The sequence below is a fragment of the Hibiscus syriacus genome, unplaced genomic scaffold (assembly GCF_006381635.1).
Source record: "Hibiscus syriacus cultivar Baekdansim isolate YM2019G1 unplaced genomic scaffold, ASM638163v2 tig00117047_pilon, whole genome shotgun sequence".
In the NCBI taxonomy this organism is placed as follows: domain Eukaryota; kingdom Viridiplantae; phylum Streptophyta; class Magnoliopsida; order Malvales; family Malvaceae; genus Hibiscus; species Hibiscus syriacus.
The window spans coordinates 580,029-607,500 of record NW_024063537.1 but is presented as its reverse complement, the minus strand read 5'-3'; the positions used below and the strand labels follow the sequence as shown (position 1 = coordinate 607,500).

At 35.6% G+C, this 27,472-nt stretch overlaps 3 protein-coding genes across 4 annotated transcripts in view; 1 reads left to right on the top strand and 2 right to left on the bottom strand.

Moving 5' to 3' along the window:
• LOC120197198 overlaps window positions 1–9,840 on the top strand; it is a 14,244-nt gene extending 4,404 nt beyond the window's left edge. Inside the window, exons 2-5 of the mRNA XM_039198801.1 lie at window positions 8,450–8,584; window positions 9,322–9,378; window positions 9,529–9,663; window positions 9,748–9,840. Of these exons, the coding sequence (XP_039054732.1) occupies window positions 8,462–8,584; window positions 9,322–9,378; window positions 9,529–9,663; window positions 9,748–9,813 (381 nt within the window). The 5' untranslated portion in view covers window positions 8,450–8,461 and the 3' untranslated portion in view covers window positions 9,814–9,840. The remainder of the gene's footprint in view (window positions 1–8,449; window positions 8,585–9,321; window positions 9,379–9,528; window positions 9,664–9,747) is intronic.
• A 328-nt stretch (window positions 9,841–10,168) lies between these two features.
• On the bottom strand, window positions 10,169–13,988 carry LOC120197200. Its single transcript, XM_039198803.1, has 7 exons — window positions 13,762–13,988; window positions 13,422–13,554; window positions 12,654–13,268; window positions 11,595–12,087; window positions 11,305–11,386; window positions 10,522–10,737; window positions 10,169–10,464 (listed from the first exon to the last, which is right to left on the bottom strand). The coding sequence occupies exons 1-6, from the start codon at window positions 13,789–13,791 to the stop codon at window positions 10,537–10,539; spliced, it is 1,554 nt and encodes a 517-aa protein (XP_039054734.1). The 5' UTR covers window positions 13,792–13,988; the 3' UTR covers window positions 10,169–10,464; window positions 10,522–10,536.
• A 1,986-nt stretch (window positions 13,989–15,974) lies between these two features.
• Window positions 15,975–26,277, bottom strand: LOC120197246 (pre-mRNA-processing protein 40C-like). Of its 2 annotated transcripts, none has more exons than XM_039198844.1 (15): window positions 26,133–26,277; window positions 25,761–25,924; window positions 24,642–25,257; window positions 24,358–24,521; window positions 23,840–23,877; window positions 21,604–21,682; window positions 19,201–19,662; window positions 19,000–19,083; window positions 18,447–18,587; window positions 18,228–18,334; window positions 17,528–17,651; window positions 17,152–17,295; window positions 16,919–17,065; window positions 16,550–16,672; window positions 15,975–16,384 (listed from the first exon to the last, which is right to left on the bottom strand). In XM_039198844.1, exons 2-15 carry the CDS (start codon window positions 25,869–25,871, stop codon window positions 16,064–16,066), a joined length of 2,661 nt encoding a protein of 886 aa, XP_039054775.1. In that variant the 5' UTR covers window positions 25,872–25,924; window positions 26,133–26,277; the 3' UTR covers window positions 15,975–16,063. The 2 variants fall into 2 exon arrangements, with proteins under 2 accessions (XP_039054775.1, XP_039054774.1); XM_039198843.1 differs by having other exon boundaries at window positions 26,162–26,259.
• Window positions 26,278–27,472: the final 1,195 nt, after the last annotated feature.

The following is a 27,472-nucleotide window of genomic DNA, read 5'->3' as shown; positions in this document are numbered from 1 at the left end:
TTAGGAGAGATTAAAGATTTAGAGTTTACAAATGAAATCTTGGAATAAAGTTCATTTCTTAAATTGGAAGTTAAATTTGACTTGTCAATGGTTAAATTAAGAGATTTGGAGTGATAGAATTGGATTTAGAACATATAGAAAATTTGGTATGATTCTTGAATTACATATGGAAGATAGGATTTTGAGGTTTAAGATGGAATAAATGAATATAGATTGGTTTAAGTATGTGTACTAGAGTTAAGAATGAAAAGGGGGATGACATATGAAGTGTTGAGCTGAAAATGAAGTGATTTTCGAGCTAAAAATATGATTTCTGGGCAAGGGGAATCGGTACCCATTCAAGGGGAACCGATACCCCTTCAAACGAACAAAAATTTCCAGAATGTCATGAGGGAATCGATACCCCCTTAGTAGGGAACCGATTCCCCCTAAAGGAAAATTGTAAATATTGGTTTAATAAGTTCGTTTAAGTTGCTAGTATCAAATTACAAGGTGTAGGTATCTAATAATTGTCTTAAAATGTATAATTATGTAGATTCAAAGCCTAAACGAGTTCCGGAATCATTGACAAGTAAGATCGATAAAAAGGGAAGATAAGAGATTGGAATGGACTAGTGAGGTCAGGTGAGTGCATATAAGTATTATATGATGTTAAATGGAAATAAGGCTTGCGACAAGTCTATTTTCCATAGTAAAATGCATGAATTCATAAATATAAGTATATATGTGTATGATTCATACGTGTTGACATGTATTGTATATATATATTATATGGTTGATGTGAATGTGTGATATGTTATGATGATATAAACCATATGATATGATAATAAATTATATGAATATAAAAGATAAGTTATGTGATAAGATCTTTGATATATAAATGAAATATTACTACGTGAATACATGTTATGAGATAATTTAAGTAATAACATGAGAATATGGTAAAAGTGAGTTTATGAGAAAGGATATGAACTAAGTAAGCAAAAGTTACATAAATAATATATATTAACCAGGAGACTTGAACTTCAGTGATACTATGAGCATATAAGATAAGATAGAGGAGAAAGATTCATATGCTTAAATAAAATTATGATACATTAGTTGTATAATAGAAGCTATGGAGTGATATGAAATGATTATAGGAGTTGTACGGAATTGAGTTAAGTAAATAGATTAAATTGTACATAAAAGAAATAATAGAAGTAATATATTCAGGTTTATAAGTATAATGTAGGTTAGGTGATGTAAGTGTATAATAAGAAATACAGAATAAGGTAGATGATATGATGTAAATTATATTATGAATTAGTGATGTAGGAATGAGATATAAATATGCAATAAAACTTATGTGTTATACGATAAATATGAACATATGAGAATAAGAGATTAGATAAGTGACTTGGTGATAAAAGCTATATGACCATGGATTAGGTAAATGTGAATAATTTAAGTGATATGTAACTATGAGTATTTGAGTATGTATCCATGTGAGTTGTTTCATAAGGTTATATGAAATATCATACTATATGACTATGTGAGTATATGAAAAAGAATATAGGTACATGCAAGTTATATCGAAAGGAGTTGTGTAACCATGCTTGATATGTATTATATGTATGGGAATATAAGAGAATAAAGCATAAACTATATGAAAAGATATGATTCATGTGATGTGAATCATGTGAACATATGAGAAAGTGTATAAGTTATATGTATTACATGATATATGTGATTTTACAAGAAATGACACGAGCTATGTGATTACATGATTATAAGAGATCAGACATGTGATAAAAGATAATTAATATGCATGTGTGAATATGAAATGATATAAATGACAATGCCCATGTTATGTGTCATGAGAGCTAGGGGTATAGTTGGCATGCCAAGAGTCGAGGGTCTATGTGGTCCTTCGGGACATATATGTATTCTTTGGAACATGTGTGAAGTCTGGTGAGACACATACTTGATCCTTGGCATATGTATATGATTCTTAAGGAATGATATGTGGTCCTTCGGGACATATATGTATTCTTTGGAACATGTGTGAAGTCTGGTGAGACACATACTTGATCCTTGGCATATGTATATGATTCTTAAAGAATGATATGTGGTCCTTCGGGACATATATATATTCTTTGGAACATGTGTGAAGTCTGGTGAGACACATACTTGATCCCTAGTATATGTATATGATTCTTAAGGAATGATATGTGGTCCTTATGGACATTATTATATGACACTACGGTGCAATTCTACGCGGCACTACGGTGCAATTCTATGTGGCACTTCGGTGCATTTATATGAGCTATGGTGACAGCATTAGTGCACAACCTCCATAAACTCACATATCTATAGTTCTCACATATGCACATGGGCTAATAAAGAGATATAAACAAATATATGTTAGTGGTATGATAAATGTTATAGAAATGATATGATGTGTGTGTATAGTGTTTGATTGAAAAGGTTAAGCATAAAAGTGGGTGATTACATGATAAACTGTTAATGATGAGTTATGTGTATGTATGTATTTACTGTAATTAATCTGATATGATTTTATATGATACGAAGAAAGCATGTAATTTGGTATAACATGATAGAACAGAACATGCATGTATTGATATATGTTATTAAGTGCATTATAAGTTTTTTATGCCTCACTAAGTCTTCGACTTAGCGTGTGATTGTTTCACACGTAGGGTACATAAGCAAGAAGATAAGAGAAGAAGAGTAAGACAGGTCAGCATCTCCCTTACAAAATTTCAGATCAGAAAATAGATGATTTAAATGTTTTTGGTTATTTTGAGTATAGTTGGCATGTACTAATTGGTTAAATTAAATATTCTCTGATTGATTTTGGTTATTGTGGTCAGTTTATGTAACTGAACCTCTTTTACTTTAATGAAATGTTTTAAAAATTCTTTGAATTTTATCAAGAGTCAAAGTTTGAAAAGTCAATGTGACACCTCAGACTCGTATCCGGGTCGGGTACGGGTTGGGGTGTTATATTGGGTCATGTGGTGTTATTAACTATGACAGGAAATTCTACTTCTATTCCTATTGAACTGCAGCATGTATTGGAGCAGTATAGCATAGTTTTTTCTGAACCTACAGGCCTACCTCCTCAGAGATCTCATGATCATGCTATTTTACTGAAATCTAATTCTATAACTGTTAATTTAAGGCCTTACAGGTTTCCTCATAATCAGAAGGTGGAGGTAGAAAAACAGATTGCTAGTATGCTTTCTTCTTCTCTTATTCAGCCTAGGAAAAGTCCATTTGCATCACCCTGCCTTCTTATTAAAAAGAAGGATGGCACTTGGAGATTTTGTGTGGATTATAGGCAATTAAATACTATGACAATCAAGGACAAATTTCCTATTCCTATTGTGGAGGATTTATTGGATGAGTTGCATGGGGCAGTATATTTTTCTAAGATTGATTTGAGGTCTGGATATTGGCAGATTAGAATTAGACCAGAGGATATTTATAAAACAGCTTTCAGAACACATCAAGGGCATTATGAGTTTAAGGTAATGCCTTTTGGCCTTACTAATGCACCTGCTACATTTCAGGCTCTTATGAATGAGTTATTTCATTCTTTCCTAAGGAATTTTTTTTTTAGTTTTCTTTGATGATATATTAGTGTATAGCAGCAGTATGCAGGAGCATGTTCAACATTTACAAATGGTGTTGGAAGTTTTGCAAGTTAATCAATTATTTGCAAAACTGTCCAAATGCTTTTTTGGACAGACTAAGGTGGAATATCTTGGTCATATTATTTCTACTGCAGGGGTGTCTACTGATCCTAGCAAGATTGAAGTGATACAATCTTGGCCTAGGCCTAAAACCCTTAAATCTCTCAGAGGGTTTCTCGGTCTAACAGGTTATTATAGGAGATTTATCAAAGATTATGACATTATTAGCAGACCATTGACAGAGATGCTAAAGAAGAATGGATTACAGTGGAATTCTGTTGCTTATGCTGCTTTTGAAGATCTTAAAAAGGCTATGTGTACTGCTCTAATCTGTTAACTTCCTAAAAAGGCTACTTTTAAAGCCTTTTTCACTTAAGTTATTGTTTGTTTAAAAGCTCATTTTAGTCATTTTAGGATCATGTAGTTGCATATAGTTGCAATTGTGGTGGTTGTACTATTTTATTTCTCAATGGTGTTGTTTGAGGGAAAGGTGCAGTTTGTCTATGGTGTGCAGGGAATAGCAAGGAGAAGGATTCTTTGGGAAGTAATGCCGCGGCATCACACGTTTCTAAAGCAGATTGAAATGCCTTGGCATTTCTGGCGCAGAAAAAGACAAAAAGATATTTCTGCATAAGGACAGCTGGCACTGGACAGCTGTCCCTGCACGTGGAGGACTGCTGTAACCATTTGCCAGAGCTACCAATGGACCACTGCCACTTGGAGGATAAGGTTCATGCACAAAATGTGATTCTAGGGGTATGAGGGGTATTTCGCACCCAACAAACTCATCATTACCCCTAGATATTTTATTTATTATATATGACACCTCATGGGGGAGAAAAAGAGGACGAAGATCACACGTATAGAGCAGAAAAATCACATTTTTATTTTCTTTTCTTTTTCCTTTCTTCTTCCTTGGGATATTCCTCCATTGATAAAGCTCCAATGAGTGGCAAGCTAGGCGCCGAAAGGAGCTAGCAAGCTAGGTGGTTCGTGGTGGCCGAGAGGAGACCTCTGGTGGCGCGTCGAAGGCTTCTTCTCACTTCCCTTTTTGCTGCTATTTCTTTATATTATTTTGTGGGTTGTTGGAACAAATTTTCATGACTTTGTGTTTGGATATTTCGAACCCCACCATGAACTAACTTATTTGGTGGTGGTTGGTTAAATGGTTGTTTAAACTTTATTTTTAATGGTATATTTAAGTTTATTTTGGTTCTTTATTTGCTTTGCTTATGAATGCTTCACCATCTAGGCTTGTAAGAGGCATGGAAATGTCCATCTCTTAGATGAAGGTTAGGTATTCGGAAGAATCATAAACTAAAAATACTTGTAAGTATTCGGAAGAAACGCAAGATAAGATCCTCATAAGCAATGGGTTATGGTATTTTCAAGGGGCTTTGAACCGGCCTAGGAATATTATAACTTAATCCCTTAGATCTCGGAAGAGACTAGGATAGGATTTCAACGACTAAAAAGGGTGTCTTTATCAATAGGGTATGCTGTCCAACATCGTTGAGTGAGAGCAGATGCCTTGACATCCTATTCTGTTAGGTTCTTTTGAACACCTTAGGAAAGCCCTGTCGAGTAAGTAAAGACAAGATAGCTTAAATATACTTGAGAAATAATTTTAGCAACCTTAGACCAATCCTTACCATTCATTTCATTGGAAGCTTGTCACGTGAGGATTATTTTCTTCTTATTTTATTTATCTTTTTAGTTACTGTTTTTACCATTTCTCATTGCCTTGACATTTCACCATACTCAATATTAAACATCCATCATTGCCACTGCATTTCCATTTGCTACACGATCACACCATCAATCCACATCCACCAGCATACACATATCCATTGCCGTGACATTTGTATATATCAAGACTAACTATACTTAGATAATTTAGTGTGTTGCTTTGGTTAGGCTTTCGTAATTTCACCCAATCCTTGTGGAGACGATATTCACTCATCATTATATTACTTGAGCGATTGTGTATACTTGCACATTATTTGCGTATATTTTATAGTACTCACAACACGCAACAAGTTTTTGAGTCCTAGCCCTGCTAGATTTTTCTAAGACATTTTATTTGGAAACAGATGCTAGTTCTGGAGGTGTGGGGGCTGTTTTGTCCCAAGATGGAAGGCCTATTGCATATTTGAGTAAAGCTCTAAGCCCTAGAGATTCAGCATTATCTATTTATGAAAGAGAATATCTTGCTATTCTATTAGCTGTTGCTAAATGGAGACATTATTTTGAGAGTAGCCCATTTGTTATTAAAACTGATCATGAGCCCTTAAAATTTTTGTTAGAGCAGAAGTTGACCACTACCATTCAAAAGAAAGGATTGACAAAGTTATTGGGATTATATTATACTATTCAGTATAGGAGAGGGAAGTCAAATATAGTTGCTGATGCTTTATCTAGAAGATGGGAGGATCAAGGCCAATGTTTGACTATGGGGGTGACAGTTTTGATTCCTAGTTGGGTTCAGGAGATTGAGGACAGTTATAAGGAGGATTCTTTAGCTCAAAATTGGATATCAATTTTGACTATTAATCCTGCTGCTGATAATAAGTGGAAGTATACTAAGGCTGTCCTTAGATATGAAAGGAGAGTTTATGTGGGAGCTACTGGAAGTCTTAGATTACAGATTATACATAATATGCATGATTCTCCTCAAGGAGGACATTCAGGTGCACAGGCTACATATTATAGGATTAGGTCAAATTTTTATTGGCCAAATCTTAAATCTATGGTTGCTACTTATGTACGATGTTGTGACATTTTCCAGCAGACTAAAGTAGAACATATTGCTAAGTCTGGTTTGCTACAACCCTTACATGTTCCTACTCAAGCTTGGGAAATCATCACTATGGATTTCATTGAGGGTTTACCTACTTCACTAAAAAAAACTCTATTTTAGTGATTGTGGATAAATTCACAAAGTACAGTCATTTTCTATCTTTATCTCATCCTTACATTGCAGCAGAGGTAGCTAAACTCTACCTAGACAATATTTATAAACTACATGGCCAGCCTAAAATGGCCATTTCTGACAGAGATAAGACATTTACTAGTTTGTTTTGGAGGGAGTTGATGAAACAATTGGGTACTAAAGCAGTTTTCAGCACTGCTTACCATCCAGAAACAGATGGCCAGACATAAAGGGTTAATCAGTGTTTGGAGCAATATTTAAGAGGCATTTGTTTATATCAACCTAGAAAATGGGCTAAATGGCTACCTCAGGCAGAGTGGTGGTATAACACCACTCATCATACTGCTTTAAAGATGACTCCATTTCAAGCATTATATGGATACAAACCACCTATTATGGTTTGGCCTACAGACTCTACTGTACAAACAGTCAATGAAATTATGAATAGCATGGAACATCTAAGACAGCTAGTTAAACAGCAGTTAGAGTTAGCCAGTAACAGGATGAAGCAACAAGCAGATAAGAATAGATCAGAAAGGAATTTTAATGTTGGAGATTTGGTTTACCTGCGATTACAGCCCTATCGGCAGACTTCCCTTGCCCTGCGCAGAAATCTCAAGTTAGCAGCAAAATACTATGGACCATATAAAATAATTGAAAAGATAGGTGCAGTGGCTTATAAATTGCACTTACCAGAGTCATCGAGACTTCACCCAGTATACCATGTGAGTCTCTTGAAGAAGTTCATCGGGGATTCCTCCAAAGCTGTCACAGATCCTCCTGCAATAGAAGATGACGGTCAGTTGCGAATCAAGCCATTGAAGGTGGTGGGAAGACGTATCGTGAATAGAAATGGTAAACCCATAACTCAGCTATTGATTCAATGGGAGAACTTGGATGAAGCGAATGATACTTGGGAAGACTATTCCGTTATGCGAGGACAGTTTCCTATGTTTGATCCTTGGGGACAAGGATCGTCTCAAGCCGGGGGTATTGTTATAGCATGAGAAGAGGAGGAAGAACGTGATGTTAGAATCGAAGGCGAAGAGGTAGAACGGAGGAATGAAGAAGATTTGGGATTAGAAGAACGAAGGTTAGGGATTGAGGAAAATAATTTGGGGATTGAAAGTAGGTAAGGAATTGAAGCACGAGGGAGTAATACCTTGGACTTAGCTGATGTGTTGGAGAAGACCAAGAGAACAGTAGAGAAGAGTGAGAGGCCCAATCTGGACGGCCCAATACCTGCAGATGATATAGAAGGATAGGAATCAGTTTGTTATTATTCTGTTATGACAGTTGTCCATTTTTGAGTCTCAATTCCAGCTTGTAACTAAATAATACCTGCTGTGTAATCACATTTTTCCTTATGCAATGAATGAAGTATTCTTTTCTAAATCTTCTCTCAACTTTCTTCTCTCGAATCTCTTTCTTTTCTCTCAATCCATAACAGTTATAAACAGTACAAAGCTATATTCGTATAGGTCGCAATTTGGTGAACCGGATCAGTTTATTTTCGAGTTGTAACTTGTACAGTTGCTTCCTTTGTGTCGAGGTCTGGTTTCATGCTTGGATTTGGGTTGTTGGACATTTTAGTTTTTGCTGGTTGGGTCGGTTTGCATCTATATGTCTATTTCGATGGAGTTTTGAAACTAGTTACGTTATTGATTGGTGATTTAGTGGATTCTTGTTATATTCTTTCCCGGATTGTTCTTGTCGGACAAGGTTTATTCTTCCCTGTTTCTCTTCTTACTTTCATGATCCTAATGCTTGTTGTTGTGATTTTTGTTTTTATGGTTCTCTTTTGCAATCGTCTCGGAAAAACAGTGATATGCTTCGGGAAAACCTTGAACGAATAGTTGGCACGGATGGTTCCACCTTTAGTGGCTTAGACCTTGCAACTCTTACTAGGAACAAATATGGCTGGTCTTATGATGTTCAATTGATAAAGAAGGTATGCCTTTCTAAATGAGAGTGTGGCTTTATCTGCATACCTTTACTTTATCTAACGTATAGATTCTTGATTACCGTTTATCGTTAATACTTTTCGAAATGGTGATTTACGAGGAGATTCGAGTTTGCTAAGTTAGAGATGGTCATTTCATGTATAGAATGTAGCCATGTAGATGAATCTTGTTAATGGTGTCTCAACATTTAGCATCCTAATTTGTATAGAATTCAGTTCTTTCCTTGATGTCCCTTTTTCTGCATTGATTTTGAAATTATCTGCTGAAAATGTCACCTCGTCTAATGAGGTAGAGAGAGAACCTTTATGTCCTTTATATGCAAAAACACATGGCTTTGCAAGTAAAAACTAATGGTGACTCATTTCAAGCGCCAAGCTTCGATTTATACTATAATGTTCCGATGTCGGCTTTGCGAAAACTGCTTTGTTTCTTTAATTATAGGAGGTAAAAATGTGTTTCTGATGGCAATAGCAGATATCACATTCATGTTGTTATTAGAAATATGCTTCTCTTTGCATGCTGCGGAACTCGACTATGATGTCGTACTTTCTTATTACACAAGACAATACACCTAACTTGTCCCAAGTAGTTGACATCACCATTTTCATATCTTCGAGGGCATCCTATGGTGGTTGGATTAAGGGTTTATTCAGTTCCTAATTTGTGCCTGCTTGAGATTTTTATTGTATCACTTGGGAGTTAACCTTGACCTGCCTTAATTTAGGAGTTAATGGGAAGAAATCTCCTTGCAATGAATGTTATGTGGAAGTGCATGGAGCAGGTATTTTGATCTACAGATTCATGCCAGGGAAATACACTATTAGCAGAGTACAAGTATACGAAAAAGCGAGCAGGCTCGGGAGCATGTTTTTTTTTATTATATAATCATGCATTGTTCATGTTCTAAGCTCATGTTTCCATTTGAGTGAAGGGGTCATTTCCCTTAACCGAAGAAGAATGCCTCCTAAGGCTCGATGATGTGGCAAACACATTGAAATGTTGGGGAGCAGTCTCGCACATTCGGAACAGCTTGGCGAAGCTGAAAGAGAGGCCTCGAATAGGGAAGGTAAGGTTCCAGTTCAGCTTTGTTCACCATTGGCATTCATTCATTTATACACTGATATTTGTTTGATGTTAACGAATGATGCAGGCGGTGAGCATATTTATCGACATGGACAAATCAGGAGGTCGAGCAAACGAATGGATTTACAAGTAGCCGTGATTGTTCGATCAGCGTTGTAAAAATTACATTAGGATCATTGTGAACTGATATGGATAGGGTTTATATCATCTATCCGGCTCACTTCGAACCTTCAACTCTTCGCTCTCGGTCTCAACACACGCACTGGTTATCCCATACTTGAATTCTTTGTATAAACGAAACGTCTTTTGAGGTAAAGTATAGACACTAAGCATTAGACTAATATTAAATTTTACAAAATTGTATCTCATATTATGCTTGCTCGTCCAAGACCAGAAGGGTTCAACAAAGAATCAGACCAGAAGATTGGTGAACAAAGTATTGAAGTTCATATTACTCAAAACCCTAAATTTAGATATAGCTTGAACATCCAAAACATGAGGAAATTGTAGGTATAAATAAACAATTCATACAGCAAAACCGTAAAAAATAAAAGTTCCATCGCCATAATCTTCTTCCCTCGGCTATTTCCCCCCGCTTCGCTGGGCGAATGGTTCGGGGGTTGAGCAAAGGTAAAAAAATAGGCAAAGGAACTGCATCTTAGCTTTGATCAATGTATCAGGGTTGCTACAAAAGCTTTGGCTTCACAGTGGGAATCCAGAGGTGTATGATACATTCAATATACCAGCGAAAAAACTGATGCCTGGAAATAGCATATTTAGAAGTGGGGAAGAGCAAAAAACAGCAATGTGGGTGGGGCAGATTGACCTGAATTAAAAATTTTCTGATTTTCCTTTTTCAGGAGCACCAACTCCAACAGCGGAAATAAAGGACCCGACCGGTTCTTCGAATATAATCAGCTTGCTGCTCGGTTTCTGCAGCTTGTCGGTTTCGCTTGGCATCTGCTGCTGCCCGCCTCTCTTCTGCCTTGTGCCTTGCAGCGGCTAGTTTATTCATGAGCTTATCATGAGCACGCCCCCTCATCCTTTCAACCTCAACCTAAAAGGAGAAAATCATACTCCATATATGAATTTGTATCTACCGAGTAACAATAGAATTTCTTTCCATTATCTTCAAAATGTATGGTGTAGCAACTAGGAAATTTGTAAGCTGGTAACAACTTCTCAATTTCCTAAACTCAGAGACCTGTAGCATTTTATCATGTACATCTATATGAGAAATTTAAGATTGATTATGAGGGAACTAAAGAAAATCAATTGCCTAAGCTAACTTGGCAGAAAGTGTACGAGCTGAGCTCAACTGGGTTGTTTAACGTGTAACTCAAGCTTGACTTGGGATTGAACTAACAGAGAGTGACTGAAAAGAGTTTGAATACTAAGTTGCTTGGTCGCAGTTTGCCTCTTTTCAATCCTAATTAATGCTCTTTGAATGCATATTATCTCGCCTAAATGTTCTTTCAACTCTATGCTTACAAGTGAAAAAAAATTCTCCAAGACGCATGAAAAATGATCATGATTTTATTAGTTTTAGGGCTTGCAATAGGGAATATCACAATACAGAAATAACATAGTAACAACAAAATATAAATTAAATGCTATATGATACCTCTATCTTCCTCATCTCGGCTTCAGTTTTTGCTTTTTGATGGTTCTCCCATGCTTGGATTTTCATTTCTTCACGTTTGAACCTGGATAATAACCTCATAACTTTACAATTCGAGTTGCAAATGGAGTGTTAACTAAAAACCAACCAATGCATAAGCGGTATGCAGGTTTTTGTATATGAATCAATACCCATACACTCAAATGTCAGTATTCCAAAATCATAAGATCATTCCATAAAAATCCTAAAGAAAATTCAAAAAGTGCATTGAAGACTATTTAGAAAGAAAATACCTAGCCATATACTTGGCTTTCTCTGCCTCTTCCCATGCTGCTGCGCGGGTTTCAATGACACTTTTAGATGGTTGTTCTGGTGCTATAGCTTTCAGTGAGGTGGATGCATCCTTATCCTCCTCCTCCTTGCTAGCCCATGCAGCTATATTTGGTTTACCCAACTGAGCCCCAAGAACCATAATTTCTCTCCTTGTTTTCATTTGGAGCTCCTTCTCTGACAACTCCATGTTCAGACCCAAGGGGTCTTTACCTGAATTTTCGGGAGATGCAGACAGAACAGCTCTGCTGGGAGTTGATGGCCTGGATGAATTTGGGCTCCGAATTGGTGTTGTTGACTGCACAGGAGTTCCTGTCCTCGAAGGTTCTTGGCTAGCAATAGGAGTCATTTCTGTGCCCATCTCTCTCATCGAAACTGATCTAGCTGTTGGAGGAGGCGGAATAAACGTCGTAGCACTATGTATCGATATTGATGAATCATGCTGACTAAGACTAACTGCAAGGAAAGCAATAATTAATTTATTCGTACATCGCCAATTACAAGGAAGCTTCATGGTAGACACATTTATGCAATAGCACAACTGCAAGTTAACCATGCCTGTTCTTTGTGTGTAAATTTCCAAGTTCACTTGTTGTCTGGAGCTGCTTGCGATCTTAAAATATGGGGATTAAAGATCTAAAAGGCTGAGATTTTTGTTCTCGTGACAGAAAAACAATAACTGCACATTTAGTCTTACATGAAAATATAAAAAACTAACCACAAAAAGTTGACTAAAGAGGAACACTATAATACTATCAGTACGACAGTAACATGAAGGAATTCCTTTTTATGCACAAAATATTCAAACAGAAGGCTCCCCTCAAGTGATACTGGTATCAATCAGCCAAAAGTTCATCACCACATGATTTATTCAGTACAACACAAAATGTCCAAGTTTTAACATGATTTGTGCTCAAGAAGAGCTAATTTCTTCGATTATGAATATAAAGGCTAATTCTTGTAATAGAAACGTGCAAATGGTAGTAAGAGTAATTTGAACATAAAATAAAATAAATCCTTACTAGCTGACTCGGCAACAGAATTCTCAATCATCAGTACAGGCTTCCCATATGAATCCACAACCGGGTATGAATCACTCTCCCAATTCACAAACTTCTGCATCCCATCTTCCTTCTTGGCATGATTCATATTGATCCGTTTTGTATCTGGTTCTTCGAAAGGAACCATCCTTTGATCTGGAACTTCAACAACCACCTTAGTAGACGACTGTCTCCCGTAACCAACATTACCCCCTTTTTTTGATCCCACCCCTTGGCCAGCCAGCCCTGCCTTTGGCAGATTCGCTGTAGGACTAGCTATCCATTTCTGGGCATCATCCCATTTAGACGGAGCCGGCTTAGAGAACGGACCAAGGGGAACCCTTTGCGGCACTCGTTCGGTCTTCTGAAACTCAAAGATTGATGAGGACACACTCATATTTTCATGTCCACTATCATAATCTAAACCAGGATGATCCCCGATGAACTGGTTCCGCGTCGTGCCTAAAGAATGATCCTTTGATCTTCTGTGGCTACCATTCTGCAAAGCAGCCATGGAATCTGCTGTTGTGGAAGTGGAACATGCTGGAAGAACACTCACCACATCTACATCTTTGCAACTATCAGAGCCACTTTTCCCTGCACAAAAAAGAAAATTAAAAATAAAAATCATCAGTCTCCGATCTCTTTCCATTCTGTTCAACTTTTTTTTTTTGCCGAATCTATTTTCATATGAATCAAATGAAAAAAATACATAAAAGAAACAATAAATAAAATAAAATAGACAAATACCTGAATCATCATCAAGGTGAGAAAGTTGAGATCTTAAATCTGTTGAAGATTCAGCTTCTTCTTCTTGCTTTCTCTTCCTTTCTACTCCTAATAGCATTGTCCTTAGCTTAGCTGGGGAAAATCCACCTCCGCTCTACGCATTTTCACAAACAGAGATTTGAATTTCTTTTTCTTCAGTTACAAATGGATTTGAGCAAAAGATCAGCTAATGAAGATGAAATCGAAATCTCCTCTTTCTTTCTAGCTCGCTTTCTCACTTGACCAAAAATAACAAAGACACAAAAGCATTGAACGAAGAAAAAGCCGTTAAAAAAGGGAGATTTGCGAGAAGAATACGTACCTGAGGCTTCTGGATTCTCTCGTAATCCATGAAAATGATGACCGATTTGCTTTCAATCTACCGGTCCAAAAACAAAAAAAAAAAATACAAAAAAAAATGCTAAATTCACTGAACTGGCAGCATTGCAGCTGTTATTATTACTACTATCGTGCTTGTTGTTTGAGAGACGAACTATACAGTGAAAGCAATGAAGTTTGTGAGATGTTTCTCTTTCACCCCCTATAAACTGACAAATCTCCCCAGAAATAATTAATATGCTTTGAGTTTCGATTTGTGAGCTTTGGATGCCATGGACAAGGGGTCAGAGGAAGAAAGTGACAGAAATGATAATTTTTTTAAATGTCTATAAAGGCTTTATTATTTTCGGGTAAAGCACACAAATGGTCTCTTAACTATATTATATTATTTTATTAAGTCACTTAATTATTAAAAGTTACAAAATAGTTCTTTGATTATAGAATGTTGTTTTGTTTAGTTCTTCAACTATTGGTCAACTAACTATTCATTATGTTTCAACCTCATCCTTTTCAGTTAAAAAATTGATTTTTGTCTAAGTTGGACGTTAACATAATGACTAGGATATGACAGTTATTTGAGATTTTAGGATCAGATTTTATCATATCACAATTAGTAGGTTAACGTTCAGTTCAGAATACCGTCAATTTTTCAATGGAAAATGATATGCTTGAAACATAATGAATAGTCGAGTGATTATTTTGTAACCTTTAAGAACGAGGGATTCAACAAAGAAACACTATAGTCTAAGGACCATCTAGTAACTATTAATAGTCAATGGACTTAATAAAATAATATCATATAGTCGGAGAATTATTTGTGTATTTTACTCGTTATTTTCTAGATAGATTTTAATTAGGTGTTGGGTATACTAGGCTGCTGTATCTTTTATTTTCTATTTGTCTTATTTTCGTCACAGATTGTGAAAGAAAATTAACATTTTAATCACTTACATTATCCGTTTATTATATTTTGAGCATTTTATCGTAAACTCTCGTAACACGCCAGTAAATGTAGTTAAATTTTAACTTAATCCCTGAATTTTAGACATAATATTAAAAAAAATTAGTTAACCCTTATTCTCATATGTAATAGGGTAAGGGGGAGGGATGATAGTAGGTTGCCCCAATGCTAGGTTGAGAGCAGCTTTCGTAGAGACCTCCAAATTATGAATTGCCTCCCGTGGGACTCGATCCCAGGACCCCAAGATTAAGAGCCTTGTACTCTACCAACTGAGCTGGACAGGCAATTCTTAGACATAATACTAACTTGATCCTAAATTTAAGATAACATATTAATTTAATTTCTAAGGTTTAGATAAAACATTAATTTGACCCTTAAATTCCATCAAAATCTGTTATCCATTGTCGTTCATCACACTATCATCGATCATCGTTGATCGTTGTTACTGATTACTATCGACCACCGTCCTCGGTCACCGATCATTTCATACAAAAAAATATTTTGAATTTCATTACGGTGTGTTGTTTAGAAGTTAAGATCTGAGATTTGTTTACATTAAAGATGGATGTAAATGGTTGTCGCTTTGTATGGTCGAATCCATATCTGTGGATATGTCACCGTCTTAATTAGAACAAATCCCATTCATGCACGCCATTGGCATCGGATACTATTATTATCATATTGTAAACTATATTAATTTAACTAAAACTAACGATAAAATAACCATTTATGCCATTAATTTAACCGAAAGTAACGATGAAATAACCATTGTCACTAATTTAACTAAAACTAACAATGAAAAAAACCATTTTGTTAACGTATTAAAAAAAATCAAGAACGACTCTTTTTTTAAAAAAAATCTTTTTTATTTTAACAAAATATATTTCAAAAAATCATATTTGGATAAATTAGACGTTTAGTACCTAAACTATTAAATTTAAACCATTTTAGTATTTAAACTTTCAAATTTTGAAAATCATACTTAAAGTTTAATTTTTGTTTCATTTTAATTCCACAGTTAAAAGCTTAAGGTCGAGCTTTGAAAAAAGTTGAAAGTTTAGATACTAAAAAAAACTAAAATTAACATTTTAAGTACTAAACATATTAGGTTCTAAATGACGGGATACTAAAATGAAACAAAACCTACATGTTTGGTATGATTTTCAAAAAATTAAAAATTTTGGTACTAAAACGGACCAAATGACCCGAAAAGCTACATCTCAAACAAATTCCGATTACAGAAATTGTAATATATATATATATATATATATATATTAAAAATCAGCAAATTCTACAAATGCCTAGTTTTTCCCAAGAAACCAAGCTATCTACGTTCATGGACATTCCTGGCACCTGATGAGTATCTTCTAAAATCACCAGCAGAGCTTCTGCCTTTAGCATCTGTGTGCTTCTCTTCCTCTTGATCAGTCGCTGATTTTTGCTTCCGCAACATATCCTCGGCATGTCGGCGCCATAGTACTTCCCTCTCTTTTCTTGGCATTTTGTTATACCTGGGATCTGGCTTCAGAAGACGTTTGGCCGTCGACCATGAATTGAGGACTGTTTTACCGCCTTCGGTATGTTGAGCAGCTGCATCTTGAGTTATGACTTCGGATAATAGAGCTCTGAAGTCATTCGAGAATCTCTGCAGGATGCCGAATCATAGGGTTATGTCAGGCACGGTTGTTCAAAAGAAGTCCAACAACATGCACAATAAATCCCTTAAGAATTAAAATGTCCCATCCTTTCGTTTCTTCAACTCGTAATCGAACAGTGTCTTTATTGATAATAGCGTAGTTGCAAATTTTACCTCAAACAGCATTTTTATGTGTTCGCGGAAGAGTTTCTCCATATCAGATGAATCTAAATCAGGGTTCGCCGCACGTCCCTGAGGATCCTTTTCCAACTTAGGCTTCGATTCAGTCCAAGATGCCTAGAAAGATTGATAAAAGAAAGGCGTCAACTGTTTGACAGATTCCAAATGAACCGACAAAAGCAAGCATTTAAGAATTTTGGCCTTAATTTGATGTTGAATGATTAGGGACTTATCCAAGTGGAAACAAAAGCAAGTGAGATTTCCACAAAAGATATGGTTATACAATGTAAATATAAATAAATTCAAAACAACAGTCGATTTCGTATTGTATCATCTGAAAAATTGTTAGAGAAAAGTACATACCTGGGGATGTTTAATTGTTTCCACGAGCAAAGCTTGAAAAGATGAAACTGCCTCCTTCCTGCGAACTTTGAGCCGCACCCTTTTCATTTCTTGTTCTTCTCTCTCTTTCCTTTTTCGCAACTCTCTCTCTCTTTCCTTCAGTTTATCCTGTTGCGGAATAGTACAAACTTACAATTCTAGTTTGCTTATGCCAGAAAAGATTAGAGGGAGAGGGAGAGAGACGGAAATTATACCTCCTCCTCTTTTCTCACTTTCTCCTTACGCTCTGCTCTCTCGTCTACGGCTTTGAGTTCAGATATGTAATCATTAAACAAAACCTCTCGATCCTCATGCTTAACAGATTTATACCTTGGATCATTCCTCAAGCTTTCCTTCACCTGAAACAACAAAAAGAAAAGGTAAGAAAATGGGTCATCTTTTCCATCATATTTATTAAAGATGATAAGAACCAATTCTCTTTATCTTTTACATGCTTGCAGACTTGCAAACATGAACAACCCAATGAAGATGCAAAAGATATGCAAGATGCCTAAATGTTCAAGAACATACTCTCTCCAGAAGGTCAGAAAAAAACCACTAACCAAATGTCCTAATTTAAATTGCACATACCCTGGACCAACGGGAATTAACATTGATATCTCCTTTCTCTTTAATCATGGCCTTAAAACTAGAAGCAGCAGCAGCACGAATGGCTCGAGTCTTGTCTTCAGCTGCTCTCTTCAAAAGAAAAACCCTGAGACAGAAGCAGAGACATTTCTTAGCCAGTTCGAGAAAGTAGAGGAAAAAATTTCGGGCATTAACGATTCAAACCAAAAGAGATATAAGCCTAAAGGACACACCCAAATTGAATCAAAGAATCTGGTCTCTAGCCTACTACCGGCTGATAAATGTTGCTTTCAATGTTATTATTAGAAAACCTCCTCTGTCTAGAGTCAACTGAACAAGTTCAACATAAATTTAAAAAGGTATTGGCATCAAAACATACCACATGATATTATAATGACACAACACATGTTGCACTGAGAGATCAACACAACAAATTGGATATAAGCAACAGATATGACTAAGACATTTATCTTACTTCAAAACAAAATAAAGGCACAACGGAAAAGAAAGAAAATAATATGTTGTAAAAGTCTATCAAAGAAACCAAAAAATTGAAGCTAATAGTAGAGAAGAAAGGTTAAAAGCTTTTCAATGATGTCTTGGAGGAATAGTCAAGTAGCTCGTTCACGTTACTGTCAACCTTCTGCAAAAAAGCACAAACATTAAATAAAAATAATGACCGAGTCTATCTTAGTAATGTTACCTTTCATTTAATAAAAGTTCCCTATCCTTACGGTCCAAAGCCTCAAATCGAGGATCACTTCCCCATTTTCTTTTGAAAGACTGATAATTGGTGTTGTGATCAATATCCTTTAGAATAAAAAAAATCAGCTCGTAAAAATCTACAGTTTGGCAGTTTCAAATCAAGATTTTCAACATATGCGACAAAAATTGACAGTGAATTTTGGACAATTTAAGAAACCTCTGATGCTTCACCCAGCAACTTCTTAAATCCTTCTATTGCAGCCTTCTGAGCTGCTCGTTTTTCTCTGCGTTCCTCCTCAGCTCGTGTCTTAACATAGTGTTCAAATAAGGATCTCCTAGCAGAATGACTTGGAATAGCCTGCAACAGGATGCACTTTTAGAAATTAAAACTCAATAGTATGACTTCATATAGTGTTCAAATAAGGGGTTTTTTAACGAGGCCTTCCATTTTTATAAAAAAAAATAGTATGACTTCATCATGAAGTACATCAAAGAGGAAAACTAAATTTGTTACCAACTAAAAGAGCATGCAACAAAAAGAAGTCACGTCTTAATTATTAACTTCAAAATAAGATCTCTTCATTTCTTCGTTTGCATACCTAAGCGATCATTTTATCATAATTAAGAATGACATATAGTTCAACGGCTAGTATTGTTCCTTTTTCTCATTCAACAACATTCATATGATTAACTGTTCTAGGAATTCCAGTAGCAGGTAAGTTCCCTATAACTAACAAGAAAGTAATAGATAATCTTTAGCCTCAACAAACCTTAAAACGTGGATCAAACACTATCTTTGGGAGTTCCCTTTCCCATTTTGAGAATGGTGCAACCCCCAATTCTTTGAGCATTTCCTGTGAATTTCACTTGCATGATAAACAATTCACTCCAGCTACAAGATTGGATGGCAGTAATAAAACCAAGGATAACCAAATTTGAGAATACGCAACAAAATATGGCACTACATATACCTTAAATTGCATAATACACTCTTCCTTAGAAGGCCCAGTGTCTGCATCCTCAGAATCTGAAGAGGACTCAGATATGTTACCATCCCCATTGTTATCTTTTAGCTTATCTTTGTTGTTCCCACTCTGCAAACCCTTAACATCAACTGCTTTTGAGCCATTTAAATCATTTGCTGCTGTTACTGGCGTAACAGGAACAGTTGAGGAAGAAGGAACTCCAGAATCTTGCAACTTCTTCTTAATTAAATCCAATGCAGATGAGGAACTAGGCACCACTGACATTCTTAAAGGCATGGCATCACGGCCACCTGTGTTAACAGCAGGAGCACTCAAACTTACTGGCGTAGATCCTTTTTCTGCCACTATATCAGTAGTTGATACTGGTGCTGCATGCTCCTTCAAAACTTCACCATCTTGTTTCTTTCTCAACTCTGTAACTTCAGAAGGGATCTGCCAGCTACTAATCTGATAAATAAAAACACAATGAGAAGTGGGAACATATCAATAAATAGGAAATAAGTTCAATAAGCATAACAGTTTTAGCAATGTCCAATATATGTTTCCTTAAAAAATCACTCGAAACCTAAAAGGTGATTTTTTTTTTGATAAAAAAAATGGAGGTAAAACCTGCGATGAAGATAACGTAAAACTTGGGAAACACATCATCAAAAGCAAAATGGAGGTAAAAGGAATACAGCACATAAACATCATTATCTGCTCATTTGAAATTGCACAAGGCTTGATGAATGTGGCAATTTAGACATAAGTCAACTCCATTAGGCATTGGTTATAATGTTGTCATCAAACAGCAAAGCATTTTACTGTTAAAGCAATTAATGACTAATCCGTATATAGTTCCTCTTATTAAAAGCAAGGAACTGGCATTTCTTTCATATTATATTTATAGAAGTAATTTGAATAAATAAACAAGGTTCCTTTTTTTTTATAAGAAGAGGAGGCCTCGTTAAAAACCCCCCTTCATGATTAATGAAGCGCCAAAAGGTACTCTTTAATGGAAGGAGGAAAAGAGTGTCTCAAAATTCATTAATAACATAAAGATACATAATGTTTAAAAACAGCCAAGATCACCCCCCTTACAATGAACAACCCGAAAACTCTGAAAAATAAACAACCTAAACAAAAACATTGAAGCTAGCTAATACCAGCCTTTGCTAAATCATCAGCCTCAATATTTGCTGTCCTAGCTACCCATCGAATTACACCCTCCAAAACTCTTAACCTAACAGCAATATCCTTAACAATTGTAGCATACGCATCAGGACACCTATCTATACTCTTAACCCACAGCACTGACAATTTACTCTTTAACGTTTAGGAACAGCACACTATTCTTCCCAATTGTTGCCATATAGCAGCAACATTTTTACAGAGCATTTCACAGCAACTATAGCTTAGCAATATAGCCCTGGATCTTCTGTTTCCCAAATTTTAGAACAATCAGAATCCGTGTTGCAGCAACTTTTTAATTCTTAAGGCCCGGCCAGTGCAAATCAAAATTCCAGACGAAAATCTTTCATTTATAACCATAAACCATAAATCCCTTATCCATGTTGATCGGACTCTTCATTTTTCACGAAGTACCCATATATGACACTTGGATACAAGGATATGACCTACAAGGATTTTTCAAATATATGGAAAACTTAGAAAAGTTTAACCATACCAGTGTCCAACAGTTACACCCGAGTAAGATCCTTATCTTCGCAATAATGCAAATTTCATTCAATCTTAATAATTGTTTTCTCCCACGTACTGCCACAATCATTGAGCCACATCAGCATTCTACACGAATCTTTGTTGCATCTCTTATTATTTTCATGATAAATGTATTTGCATTTAAGGTACATTTAGTTTTATATTTAATGAACTATTTAAGTGTTTTCGGTGATAAAAAAGAAGGGTAAAGTACACAAATGGTCCTCTCGACTGTAATATACTACTTTATTAAGTCTCATATCCGACACTTGGATATGAGGATATGACCTCCAAGGATTTTTCAAATATATGGAAAACTTAGAAAAGTCTAACATACTTCTAAGTATGTGGAAGAATATGAAGGGAGTTTTTAATGAGACCTCCAAATTCTATCAAAAAAAAAGAAAAGTCTAACCATACCCGTGTCCAACAGTAACACCCGAGTACAAGTAACACAGTTCCTTATAGTTTCACTTCTAACCCACTAAATTCCAGACACAACTCATCCATATCCTACAAGCATGTGTGTTTTGCACTGACTTAAGAGTGCACATAAAAAAACACACACGCATATATATATATATATATATATGAGCATGTCATTGTTCTAAAATTCACACTAACAATTCAATTAACCAAGCCGATTGGAGTAAAATAGGCTAGAGATGTGAATTAGACTGGACACATTACCTTGGTTTTGCTGTTGTAGTAATATTTTTTGCCATCATTTGTGGTAACTAGTGCCCAACCTGTTCCTGCCAATTGCTCCCTATAAAAAAAAAGAGACGTGACATTTAAGATGAAATTTTACCAAGAACGACACTTTCTCCAGACACTAAAATAATATCTAACACACAGGGCTGACTACAATATAGCATATTAAACAACTAAATGATATTTTAAACAATAATACCCAATTTGAAAATATGTGACTAATAATATTACAAAAGAATTCAAGAAAAACATAATATTCTCTTAAATTTCAAAAGAATACTAAAAATAAAATGTAACTCATTCTTGGGGAATACTTTAAACAATTTCTAGTAAAATAAGAAAAATTCAAATGTAACTTATTCTACCTCTTTGTGGGGCGGGTTGCCGAATAAGAAGGGCATCCATTGGGTTAGTTGGAACGAATGTCTGTTTACCTACTGAAGGTGGTGGATTGGGTATAGTCTACCTGAAAAAGAAGAATTTTGGTCTCCTTGGCAAATGGGTTTGGCGTTTCTGTTCGGAGCCGTCGAGCCAGTGGAAAGGCATTGTTTCCGCTAAATATAAATTTGACCCAACAGCTATCCTTCCTCCGGATTGTTTGCCGAGTGGGGCCTCGTGGATTTGGCGTGAGATTCACTCAACTTACATTAGAGGTACATATGATAGCCCCTTGAGGAACCATTTCCAATTGCAGGTTGGAGCAGGGGACAAGATAAGTTTCTGGCACGATAGTTGGTTGGGGAATAGGCCCTTGAAATTTCGTTTCCCCAGAATCTTTGCACTAGCCAAATGCAAGTCAAGAGTGATTGTTGATTTTGGGGTCAAATTGGATCAAGGGTGGCTGTGGAATATCGAGTTTCGTCGGGACGTCTTTGATTGGGAATTAGAACAGTAGAATTCGTTGAATCAGGAGCTAGGTTTCCTAGTGAATTCATCATCACCAACTGATTAGGTAAAATGGTTAGGTTCAAGTGATGGTCGTTATTTGGTAAAATCTGCTTCCTCGCTTGGTTTCTCGCTTTCGTCCTGTTCGTTCAATTGGAAGAAGTTCATCTGGGTTGGAATTGCCCCAGTCAAGGTGGAAGCGTTCGTTTGGAAAGCGGCAAAACAGAGAGTTCTGGTTAGGGTAGAACTCGCTCAAAGAGGTGTAGAGCTTTCTAATCTCTTCTGCCCGTTGTGTTCGAAGCAGCCGGAATCAGTAAATCATTTATTTTTCTTGTGTGAAGTCTCTTGGAAAATCTGGGGGATTTTTGTTGCTATGTGGGGGGTCAGTCGTTTATCCTTCGGACACTATAAGTTTCATTTCTTCTTGGTGGGAGTCCATCCCTGATACTCGGTATAAGCTAGTGTGAGAATGTTACCTTTTGTTGTAATTTGGTCAATTTGGTTACTTCTCAATGAAGTAGTCTTTAATTGAAAGAAGGTTGACAGTTCCCCTTCAAAGTTTGGTTTGTCTAAGCCAAAGTGGTGTCCTCCCCCTACGGGTTTCTTTACAATGAATGTGGACGGGGCTGTTAATGTTGACTGGAGGTGCAGTGGTATTGGCGGTGTTCTCAGGGATGCTGAAAATAAGAGGTTGGGTTCTTTCTTTAGAGCGACTGGTCCAGGCCCCCCAATCCTTGCAGAGATTTTAGCGATCCAAGCATGTTTAGACTTCTTTTTTAACTCAGTGTGGAGGGATAAAGGGAGTCTGATTTTAGAGAGTGATTCCTCTCTTGCTTTGAAGTGGATCAACAACCCGGGGACTTGCCGGGTTCGCTATGTTGATTTGGTTAGAGTTATTCAGAAGACTGTGTTGCATTTCAATGTTATGACTAGGCATGTTAAGAGATGTACTTATGGGGAAGCTGATTGTTTAGCTAAATCGGGTATAGGATAGTGTTAGGATAGGTGTTTTGGTTCGGTGAGATGGGGGTATGTTTTGGGTGCTTTTATGGGGGTCTTTGTACTGTTTCTATTTTGGTTTTCGATGTAGACCTTATTTTTGGCAATAAAATTTTGGGCACTCTTTTCCTCCTTCCAATGACTATTGAGTTTTTCTGATCTTGATGGTTATGAAAGGAGTTTTTAATGAGGCCATATTCTTATAAAAAAATTCCCCCCAACAACCAAGTAATTAACCATATATCTCATTCAGCAATGCCAATATGACAGATCTCACTTATGAGATAGGCCACATAGCAACTTGTGGATGTGAAAGTAAATAACTTACACGGAAATTGGAGTTGGCTGCACAGTAACTTGATCAGGCTGCACAGAAGTGAAAGAAAAAAGTTGGCATCACATTAATTTTAATTAGCATCTGAGAAGCCACCAGAAAACACAGATGGCGGGGCAAATTGATCATAGAAAATCTTCTATACACAAAAACTGATTTTCGACTTCCATATAGCTACTAGTGGAGAGCCAGAAATAATATCATATGTACTCCACAAGTAAACACAAATGTGAATATGCAAATCTTTATAGTTTTATATCAACTTAAAACAATGGGGAATTTTCGGATTAATTTAAAAAGCATCATATGATTATTGTTCGATACTCCAACATTTTCTAGCTGTTTTATTGTAAATGAAATTTCCTATAGCATCCGTTAAAGAATGCTAATCAGCCAACATTTGGGAAATTTGTTGAAAACCGTATCAGTCAATTAAAATGCCTACAATAAAAAAATGGTTCACCCCAACAAAGTTACTAATAGAGAACATATGCATGCATATCTACATGTACCTCCCCTCTAAATCCAGCAGGTTTTTCATAAGTCGACTCTCCAGTTAATGCATTATAGTAATAAACAACTCCAGTGTCAGTCTTGTGGGCGGTCCAGACATCAGATTGTTCACTGAAAGCAGTTTCAGCTTTGGTTCCAACATCATGGACAAGTTTCCTATTATCTGCAGAACCCCATGAAAAACGAATGAAGAAAAAATTAACTTCACGATTCACTAATGAAGGTTAAACAGCTCTTACATTGTTAGTTGATCAGTAATCTAGCATGGAAACCCTGAGCGTACCAATTCCTTGAGGTAATCCTGTCTGTATTGCCAATGGTTGGTTAGCAAGAGCAGCAATAGATGGTGCAAATGGACTCATTCCCAGAAGTCTAACACCAGGAGGTTGAGAATCAGATGATGGTGCCGGATGAAGCATACCATGAGATGTTGAAGGAAAGGGTCCAGGATAAATACTAGGGTAAGGCACAAACGGAGGCCTAGGAAAGCCACCCATTGGAGGATGCTGCATCCAAAATCCATGTGTGGAAGAAACCATAGGAGGCATGGATGTATAGGGAGGGTATGCTTGTTGTTGGACAGCTGGATTTAATGAAATGGGAGCACTGTGTCCAGGAACTGCAGGAGAGGGAGAATCAGCAGCAGCAGCCGAGGCAGTAATCATCTGGATAGATGGTACTAATCCAGGGTGTGCTGGTGCTCCTGGAGTTCCTGAAGATCCACTAGACATGGGGAAAGATGGAGTGGCGGGCATCCATGAAGTTATAGGAGCAAAACTGGGAGTGGTAGATGCATTCATTGTAAAATCTGAAGAGTTATGGACCGGTAATTGGCCAGGCTGAGAAACAGTTGACATAGATGATACAGTAGCAGTTTGTGTACCAGTGGCTGGTGTATCCTGCAATCAGCAAAAAAGTTCAACTTTTAAGACAGTGGCATAAAAAAAACTCCATATCAAATCCATTATGTAGATGCATAAGTAATTGCTAGACATCATTTTGAAAGCAGTGAAGTACTAAATTGAGAATGGGATTGAAAGAGATTGCACAGAATTCAAAGGCTGAACAGGAATCGTGTTAGGAAGTACTGCCCTAATCAACTACGGCTATAACTGCATTCAGACTCCATTCAATGAAATCTGATGACAACAAATAGAGCATAAAATTGAGGCATACTGCTTAATTCCTACATATTTAAAATTCCGCAAAATTCTATGTCCCATCCTCCATTCAAAAATATTCTTGACACCGCAAAGCTTCCTAAATATTGCTACAAGCAACTCATACTAGCGGAAAATCATACTAGTTGTAGGTCAAAAAGTAATGAGCATTGAAATTTTTGAAAACTTAAGCCGAGTACGACAAAGTGAAATTACAATTCAGTACTTTATCATTGTCTTACAGATTTAGAGGGTTGATTTTGTGCATTCTGAACCAACTGAGGATTTGGAGAAAAGGAAAAGCTTGCAGAACTCGACATGGCTCCCTGCGGCACTGGTACAGGAGGCTGCATTATCGATGAAAAAGCTGAAGGAAGAATTTGAACGATGATACAAGCAAAGATACCTGGAGGAGGAACAATAGGAACGGGATCAAATACCGTAAAAATGTATAAATAAACAAAATCGAACTAAAAAAAATCAAAACTCTATCGACAGTCGGTCAAGAAATCAAAATCACTAGATTGCGTGGTTATTCACCAATTTTTTCCCTTAGGAACAATTACTTTGAACATTGATAAAAAAATTACGGATGTTTCAAGTAAATAACCTACCTTACAGGATTCTGAGACTACCGAGAAACATTCATCGGAATCCGTCTTGGTAGCAAAACAAGGAGGAAGAGAGACGATAGATTTAGTCAGGTCCGAATAGAGTGTTAGGGTTAGGGTCTGGGGCTTTGGACTCTTGGAACTAAACAAGTAGAAACTAAAAGGAAAGGGGTAAATTATACCATTTAAATTGTTTCAAAAACAAATATAAAGTTAAGTTTTTATTTTATTTTATTTTAGTACTCTTTTTAAAATATAACATTAAATTTTGAAAAAAAATAAAATTTTATGTACTAAAACAGACTAAAATTGATAGTTTAGGTATTAAATGCATTACTTTTTTAATGATGTAGGTACTAAAATGAAACAAAAAATAAATATTAAATATAATTTTAAAAAAGTTAAAAGTTTAAATATTAAAACGAACCAAAATTAATAATTTAATTATTAAATTTGTAGTTTACCCAAAGAAAAAAAAGGATATTAAAGTACTTACCCTGTTGCCGTTGTGTCTGTTTTAACGTTGGTAAGAATTTTATGTTGCTCGTATTTATTAATTTTATTTATTATTTTATTTTATTTGTTATCATTTTAGTTTTTATTTTAGATCTTTGAATTAGATTTTGATATATGAATATATTTTTTATGTGCCTCGATTTTGATAATAAAAATATAAATACTTTTATAATTTCTAGTGCTAAAATTTAAAATCTATAGGGATAATAATTATTCATTTAATTGTTGAAATAAATTGGTCTCTGTCTTTTTTATTTACGACTGTGAACTTTTATCGTAATTCTAAATATTTTTTCTTTTTAATAAAATTAGTAATTTTTATTAAAAAAAATAATTTACACATTTAATATTTAAACTATAAGTTTTTGTTTGTTTTAGTAAATGAATTTTTGAATTTTTTTTTTCAAAATTATAACTAAAGTTTAATTTTTGTTTTATTTTACTATCCAGACATTTAAAACTTTAGCTTTTTGTTTCATTTTAATGCCTTATTCAAAATTTAAAGTTAAGCTTTGAAAAGATTGAAAGTTTAGGTATTAAAATAGGTCAAAACTGATAGTTTAGGTACTAAACGCATTAAGTTTTTAACGACGAGTAATAAAATGAAATGAAAAATAAATGTTAGGTATGGTTTTGAAAAAATTGAAAGTTTAAATACTAAAACATATCAAAACTGATAGTTTATGTATTAAATGTGTAGTTTACCCAAAATAAATTAATGATAATTTTATATTTATTAAATAATTGTTTAAAAATAAAAAATAATTAAAAAATACATAATTTTTTATAAGCAATAACACAAAAAAGTGTCATTAACATAAAAAAAT